The sequence below is a fragment of the Zophobas morio genome, unplaced genomic scaffold, assembly GCF_036711695.1.
Source record: "Zophobas morio isolate AGI-343-1 ecotype UQ-CSIRO unplaced genomic scaffold, CSIRO_AGI_Zmor_V1 ptg000068l, whole genome shotgun sequence".
In the NCBI taxonomy this organism is placed as follows: domain Eukaryota; kingdom Metazoa; phylum Arthropoda; class Insecta; order Coleoptera; family Tenebrionidae; genus Zophobas; species Zophobas morio.
Genome location: NW_026972173.1, coordinates 1 through 8,456, shown reverse-complemented (window position 1 = coordinate 8,456; position 8,456 = coordinate 1). Strand labels below are relative to the sequence as shown.

Below are 8,456 nucleotides of genomic sequence, written 5' to 3'. Positions count from 1 at the left end.
CCAATCATTAGTGGACAATCCTAATCCAACATATATATAATTCGGCCGCCAAGTTTTATTTTCTGACATTTGATACTTTCGTTTAAATCATTTATATAAAAATTATAGCATGTAAAACAACCCCTTGAAGGCGTAAGCATGCTATTAACTAACAAACTCAACGAAGCTTCCCCTTTTCTACGGCTTACATACTAATTGTATGTAATACATGAAGTCTAGTTTTTTTCAAATAACTATTTAGTTAATACTAAAGTTACACTTAGTATTTTGTTTCAGCAGTCAAAGTAGAGTTTCAATTCCACTTTATTCCCAAATACTATTATAATAGTAATCGCCCTTTTTTTTTCTTGTTGTGCAACCCTTTATGTCCTCCTTTATTTTTATATCCAATTATTTTTGTATAGCTATATATATAAAACTAACTTATAGCGCAGTGGCTTGAACTTAACTTCTTTGTAGCTTTCTCCGAGTTATATATTATTTACTAGAACTAAGTAAGCTTTTTCAGAACTGCAGGCACTACCATAAGCTACGAAAGGTCTTATAAAAACTCTTGGTACGCGCATTTGAAGGTAGCATTTACAATCAACGCAACGACTAATTACACTGAAGGCCCACACTTACCGTTACCTAAGCAAGATGCGTATAAAAAAATTAAGCCTAGGCAGTTTACAAAAGATCCTTATTAAAGAAGTAAGTGCCGGTTTCACGGCTAAAGAACAGTTACTTAACTGCCTTGTTATACAATTATTTTTTTTTTTTACAGATTATATTAATTACAATAACTAGTCATTTTATTATATTAATTTAATGCCCCGGTCCATAGTTTGCACCCCCTGCTCTTTGGACGTTAGCTTTAACATTGTCATATTTAAAATCGCCTAAATATATAAAAAGTACTAATTAAATCGTATTATATAATAACACTAAGAGGGTTCTACTTATATCTGAGCTGTAAATTTCACAAGCAAATATCGGCATCATTTGCTTCACAAGATGTTTGTCGGTAGAAACCTATAATATTACGTTAATGCCAGCTTAATAAAATGAAAACTAATTTTTCGTAAATAATACTTTAGCTTTTTTCATTGGAGAAACTTTTTCCCCGACAAAAGTAAGAAAAGCAAACTTTTGTCTTTTAGAAAGTTCATCGCCTTACACAAAAAAATTTAATTATTTAATTAGCCAACGTGAAAAAAAGTAAACCAGTTTGTATTCGAACGTACACGTATGCCCGAACGTGGTCTTGTAATTCTGCTAAAAAATCGTCGTATTTTGTTCCGGTCTTCACTAGCAACTTTTTAGAGTCATCAGAATAAGTAACCAAAACCTAAAAATTTAAAACGTGAGTTAATGTATAATTTCATTTTCTCTTTTCGACTGCAAAAGGCTTGCGCATTACATCTAAGAAATAGTAATGTCCTTGATACTCACCCATATAACTTCGTTGTTATCACTTCTGACCTCCGCGTATCCCTTTTCAATCTCGCTCTTATTATAATCCATCCTCTTACAGCAAATAAAATAGATAACAGCTTCTTTTACGCTTATATGCAGTAGAATTTGTGGTCAACATCTTGGTTAAAATTTTAACAAATTAACACTAACATAACATTTGCTGCTTAACGCGTCTAAGCATTTATAGTTATAGTTTTACCCTTCTGTTTAGTAACTGGATATAATAGGCAGCATTTTTTTAGTAAATTTAATTTTTAACCCAATCGAAGTTAGCAACAAATTTTTTGTATTTTGTCTGGAAATATATATCAGTACACTATACACAGCGGGCTGGTGTTTAAATGTGTAAATTATATGTGGCGCGGTTGAAATGGTAACGTCGATTGCAGAGTTGAAAAAGATTAGTACGTCGCTGCGCTTGGTTTTCTGGTGATAGTTCAGCGTCAGGAGTAAGTGTTTTATAAATTATCCTAATGTTAAACGGTATCAACAAAACAAACCGATTTTAAGCGTTAATGAGGAAAAGTTAAATACAGTTAGGTCGAGTTTTTTCTCTTAAAATATTATAGTATTTAGTCAGTTACCACTAGCATACATACTTATTTTAGGTAAAAAGATCTAATACCCCTTGTAATAACCTAATCAAGTGATATTTAGACTGGTGTATTGTCTAAAAATCTCTATTTAATCAATTAGAGATAGGCATAGGATCCCTTAATTTTAGCTAACAGTGAACTCTTATGCTTGGTCTTTTTTGCAGCATATTTTCAGTACAGGGATTTTATGAGTTTCTTTCTTAGTAGAGGAGGTACTTCTCCGCTTTCCTCAGTCAAAGACCTTCAAAATTACTTTTATTAAGCGAGATCACTTTCATATATCCTAATATTATGTCCTCACAGTTGAGGTCAAGTAAATGTGAGTTATATTTTTCATCGGGTTCAGAAGCTAAAAGTTTGACATCTTATCTGTTCAGGAGCTCGTCTGCCCTGAGGTCAGCACGATTAAAATACTAAAAGCAGAGCAAAAAGAATTAATTTCTCTACTGTTTTTCTATTAAATTATAAATAAATTTAACTTATATAGGCTATATAAGTTAAACAATCTTGCAGTCTTAAACTTATATTTGATAATTAAACTAATATATATAACCGCTCTTTATCCTTAATATCACTTGTCCATGGAGCAAAAAACAACTACATAGTCAATAATATTCCTTACTTAAAATAGAATTCTTAGTTTAGTCCTCGACTCTAAATTAGTGGTTTGCTACTGCATTCTTTGTTAAAACATCTTTTAGTAGTATAATCTAATTTGCGACGTACGGTAAAGATTGAAAAATGTAAAGTAGGCCAGTACTTTAAGCAACCTCTAAGGCCAATTTCTTTAAAGAACATAGAGCAATAACTGTGACCCACATTACTTTAATAATATTTTTTCCTTTTAAATATCTTTATTAACTCAGTGAAACTTACAAGATTAACGTGGTATTTATTCTCCAAATACTATATTATATAACTGTTGACACCTGTTTTTTGGACTATCAACTTCTAAACAATTATTAAAAATAATTAGTTTCAGTTTCTGGAATTTTTATTTTGCACACTTTTAACTAGTTTCTGAAAATGCTTTAAAAAAATTTTCATCAATCTGGTTAGTGAAGGGTAAGAAATATTCTTTTTTACATAAATAATTATTTTTGCCGTCTTTAATATACACCCCCAAAAAATGTTTCCAGCACAGTAAAAATGAAGCTTTGGCATAAAACCAGGTACTAAAGCGGTCTTACAAGCTCAGTCAAGCGTATTTTCCTACGTTGCCTGTTAGCCCTACTAACTAAATAGCTGAAAAAGTTGTATAAAGTACTATCTATATGATCGAGGAAGCGTACAGTAAAGTGGGTTCAGGAGCAGCCCAGAAGCCCGAGCCGTAAACAGGTAGCTCAAGTCACGAGGTAATGGGATAAGGAAATCATTGAAATCGAATGCTGACTGACAAGAGAGTTCGAAGCTAAAATCACAACTTCTTGAAATTCTACTATATTAATGAAACGAAGAGGCTGTCCCTACCAATAAGTTAGCCAACTACCACTTTAGGATCTTGCCTGGATTATTACTATTTTTTAAAAAGTTTAAATCCCTTTTCCATATAAGCTAACACTTTCCAATTAATGTTATGTACAACAAACACATAAAAGGCAAAAGGATTTTCTACATCAAAGCAACGCTGGTGCCTTAAGAAATGCTCAACGTTGAAAGATTAGAGAATCTCTGTGAAACTATAAAGTTGGATGGAAATCTAACAAATAATTATTAAGAAAACTACACTACAATAACCAGACTCATAAATCTATTAAGTTTATGTAGAATTTATAATTATTATACTTAAAATTAAGTTAACCAGTAAGTCAACCAAAAAGTGTAGCTTCTATACACTTGAGTGTACTGTAAGATATAGTAATAAGCAGGAGTTCGCTTTCCTAACTTATGCACAAATACACCTTAATAAATAAACAGTTTTAGTTAAATCCTTTCCCTTTCATAATTTAAAGTTTTAATTATTAAATAATTATTGCTATTATAAATAACCTAACTTTCTTGTGATTTCTATAATTAATGCTATTATTATAAATAATAATAGCAATAACATCTTGTTCAAAATAAACAATTTATTTAAAATTTAACAAAATTTCATATACACATCTCCACGCACACAGCAATGCCCATGCCTAACAAAATTACAAATATTAATTTTTAATTTCAGAATTAATTAGTAATAAAACGCAACAGACCGCCGCCGATGCAGAGTGCAGCGACTCCACGTGTTTTATTCTCCCGTTTAAGCGAATGAAGAAGAGTTACAAGAATACGTGCACCAGAAGCTCTTGGGAATTAATTACAAAAGTGACCAATGAGACAAGCGCATTCAACAAGAAGAAACCCGAGAGGATGTCCCAGCGCGATCGCTCCGCCGCCGACATTGACTTTTTTCTTGTCAATGGCGAGCTCTTCCAGCACTACGAGGGACTGTACAGCGAAAGCCTCATTCAGTTCAAAAAGATCCACTGATTCAATTGTCCACTTCGCTTTAATCAACTTCCAAAAATCATAAATTAATATAAAAAAATCGCTCGGGAAGGAGCGCTAAATTTGCAAAACCGCTTTTTTCACGGCTTCGATCGGGCCAACACCCATCACTTCTGGATCAACGCCAGCATGAGCCCACGACACCAAGCGTGCGAGCGGTTTCGCCTGGCGCCTCTCTGCTTCCTTTTTACCTTGTAATAATTAAAAGATTAAAAAAAATTCCTTTAATAAAAAAATTAAAAAAAAATAAAATTTATAATAATAGTACTTATTAAAACAAGAGCAGCCGCACCGTCGTTGATGCCAGAAGCATTTCCGGCCGTGACGGATCCGTTTCCTTTCGTGTTGAAACAAGGTCTTAATTTTGCTAATCCTAAAAGCAACAATAATTTCAAAATCTCAACAAATAAGTTTATTGAGCTTTATAAAATTAAGCCACAAACATTAACTTAATCTCTAAATTATTAATAAAAATCAATTAAATTAATTTCCTCACCTTCAATAGTAGCGCCTTTACGAATAAACTCATCTTCGGAAAATTTATGTTCAGATCCTATAAACATAAATTAGAAAACTAAATAAAAATTGCATAAAAAATTTAGAAAAATAATGATTTATAGTAAACCGTACTTTTCTTTAATAACTACATTAACATTATAAAATCTTTTCAAAAATTTTAAAAAGATTTAAACAAATATTTCATACCTTTAGAATTTTTTATCGTAACAGAAACTATTTCTTCTTTAAAACATCCAGAATTTTGTGCAGACTCAGCCTTTTTTTGAGAAAACAGAGAGAATTGATCTTGTTCTTCCCGGGAAACGTTAAATTTGCTAGCAAGATTCTCGGCTGTAATACCTACCAAAAACAAAAACAAAGGAATCAAAATATATATAAGATTATAATTTTTGTTAAAAAACTCTAGAATCTCAATACTTAACTTAAATAGTTTTATATATCTATAAAATACTAATTTTAAAGAACAGAAGAGATGCGATTACCAAAAAATGTAACAACTATTTTACCCATATGAATGCCGCGAATTCCGCAAGTTAGCCCATCATAAATCATTAAATCTGTAAGAAATGTGTTTCCCATTTTAACGCCAGGCCGCATTTGTACTGCGTGGGGCGCTTGACTCATAGATTCCTGACCTCCGACCACGGTAATCTAAAATAAAACAAGGCTTATGCTTAATAGCATTTGAAAAGAATAGAATTGATCTAAAAAACCTCAGCATCTCCGCAGATTATGGACTGTGCGCCAAGGACAACAGCTTTCAAACCGGAACCACAAACCATGTTAAGACAGTAGGCAGGTACAGTGGTCGGAAGACCTTTATTGTACAAAGGTTACAAGTAGGAAAAATAAAAAAAAATTTATATTTCACCTGCTTTAATTGAAGCCATGCGAGCAGGATTCTGGCCACAAAGTGCCGTTAACACTTGTCCTAATATAACTTCATCAACATCGCCTGGATCAACTTTGGCCCTCTCTAAGGCTTCCTTAATAACCTTAAAAAGGTAGAGTAAAAGTAAAAAGCATAACAAAAAGTAGGTCACGAATAATAGTTTTTTTTTAATAAAGAGCTTAGTTAAAATCATACAACTAACGATAGCTCCAAGGTCAGAAGAAGAGAAACCTGCCAGAGAGCTCCGAAAGCTGCCTATAGGCGTACGGACGGCCGAAAGGATAAAGACCTCCATTGCTATACTTCTAAAGCAGCATCACAGCGTCTTTTATTTATATACGCGTACTTACACGAGGTGGTACCCTTAAAAAAAAACAGAAATAAACACGTTATCATCAACAGATCGGAAAAATCGACAAAGAAAGCAAAACAAAGATCCATTTATCTAAATTCAACCAAAAGTGAGTTTTTTAAACAATTGTAAAACAAATTTTTTTTATTTAAGGAGCAATTAGAAAAAGCGATTGCATCTTTTTGGAAATAGCATTTTGCAGCACGTTAAAATTTTGTTCATTATTAAAGATGTTACCAATTTCATAACTGTTTTAATAATATTATTATGGTTAAACCGTAAATTAGGAATTAATGGGTCGGTAAAATTAAGTCGATGTTCAATTAAAAATGGCTCCCTTTAAAATTGTGACAACAGTTTTTAGGAGGAAAGCGTCTTATGAGAAAAAACAAAAAAACCAGATTTTTTAAGAACCAATTAATTTACTATTATTAATTTATTAAAAATCATGACCTAGAGAATATAATCAACTGGTAAAGAATTTAAATTAGAAATTTTTATTTATAAATAAATGCTTGTTAATATGATCTTATTTGCATTATTTTACATGTGCTATGACCTCTAAATATTTAATTTTCGAACTTGTTACTGTTTGAATCACAGTTGCTCCATCCTCAGTATTGCACTTCTATTAATTTGAGTGCTCGCGCGTTCTGAATATAAACCAAGAAAAAAAAACCTGGCTAATATATTTTTTATTAAATTTTTCAATAAAAGGTGTACTTCTACAAAAAATTCAGTCCTTTTTTCCATGGTAAGACTACCTAGCTTCTAAAAATTTATCTTTCAATAATATCATGTGTTTTAACTCAAAATAGCAAGTAATCTGCATAAAACCCTAGTGAACCTAGAAGAAGGAGAATAAAGCTATATATTTATTTCACTTTAAAAAAACTTAGACCAGAATGAACAATACTCTGTAATTATTATCTAAAGAAATTACTATATCCTTATAATCAACTGTATTTTTGTAGTGAATTTGCGCTAATTTTATACAGATATTCTAGCTTATTCACTAGGACTCCCTTTATTTACAAAAAATATTTTTTTTTATAAGACATCTCTGCAGTAACTACAGTGTTAGTCAAAAATCCTTGCGTATAAACTTTAAAGTAAAACTATATTTTACTCTACAGACCACTGCTCTGTAGTCGATTAACCCTAATAAGGACTTTACTAATTTTAACTAAATTTTCACCTAACTATTTGGCTTAGCTTCTTTACCTATATATCTGTTATAACTTAATTAGTTAGACCTATTTGTACTATATTTTAGTCCTTTGAATTGAAGTTAAAAACGTATTATTGAAAAATGGGATGGAATATTCAGTAGTAAAATAATAACTTGAAAGGTACGTTAAGTCAATACCTATTACTATAGTAGTCTTGCAGCTTGCTAGCCTACGGTGACCAATTTACACAACGAACCCTCTGGAAAGAACCTAATAAGCAAGTAGTCGCTATGTAGCTTATTATTAAAATTTTAAAAGGTTGGAAAAAAAGGGTGAGCGCAGGACAATGTTAGATATATTACCGAATTTTCAGTATCTCATTTAATGCAGGCTTTTGTACGGCCATAAGATGATTTCTTGAAGGGCCCCAAAATAAACTCTTTAGTTGGTAAGGTGGTAGAAAACAAGAAATGGGTAAAGTAATATGGCGGAAAGACACAACTAAGATCTTAGAACAAGATGGGAGCTACAAAACGGCCAATTTGGGTTGTGCACAGGCGTGGATAGAATCTGTTACTATGGGCTTGAATCAAAGATAGATGTTGGAATCTGGATACAATAGATGAAAAGGGAGTGTAAGGAAGTAAACGAAAGACGCTTTTGTATAAAGAAGGTAACGTAATCAGGGCTTTAATTAAGGTGGTAAGCCTTAAGTAGCTATTTACGTGCTAAAAATGCAAAACATGATTATGGACGATTTAGAAAACTTATTGGTCACAAGTAAAATTAATTTAAGCAACCAAAATAAAGATGAGGGCACCTGCTAGATCGTAACAGCTTTACCAAAGAGTGATACATCCGAATTCAAAAATAAATGGTCAACTTTTTAGTTAGAAGCAAATTTCATTTTATTATGATATTATTACCTTTAATTTTCCTTTTAATTAATTGATACTTCCTTAATTTCATTTTTATCCCTT

General features: G+C 31.8%; 2 protein-coding genes across 2 annotated transcripts; both read right to left on the bottom strand.

Moving 5' to 3' along the window:
• Positions 1-807: 807 nt before the first annotated feature.
• LOC135143676 (coactosin-like protein) lies at positions 808-1,506 on the bottom strand. Its single transcript, XM_064075587.1, has 5 exons — positions 1,435-1,506; positions 1,207-1,330; positions 1,075-1,154; positions 942-1,014; positions 808-881 (listed from the first exon to the last, which is right to left on the bottom strand). The coding sequence occupies exons 1-5, from the start codon at positions 1,504-1,506 to the stop codon at positions 808-810; spliced, it is 423 nt and encodes a 140-aa protein (XP_063931657.1).
• Positions 1,507-4,105: 2,599 nt separating this feature from the next.
• Positions 4,106-6,247, bottom strand: LOC135143652 (acetyl-CoA acetyltransferase, cytosolic-like). The gene is made up of 11 exons (XM_064075549.1): positions 6,155-6,247; positions 5,932-6,055; positions 5,774-5,877; positions 5,567-5,711; positions 5,247-5,399; positions 5,038-5,094; positions 4,810-4,914; positions 4,614-4,732; positions 4,396-4,550; positions 4,247-4,338; positions 4,106-4,183 (listed from the first exon to the last, which is right to left on the bottom strand). Exons 1-11 carry the CDS (start codon positions 6,245-6,247, stop codon positions 4,146-4,148), a joined length of 1,185 nt encoding a protein of 394 aa, XP_063931619.1. The 3' UTR covers positions 4,106-4,145.
• Positions 6,248-8,456: the final 2,209 nt, after the last annotated feature.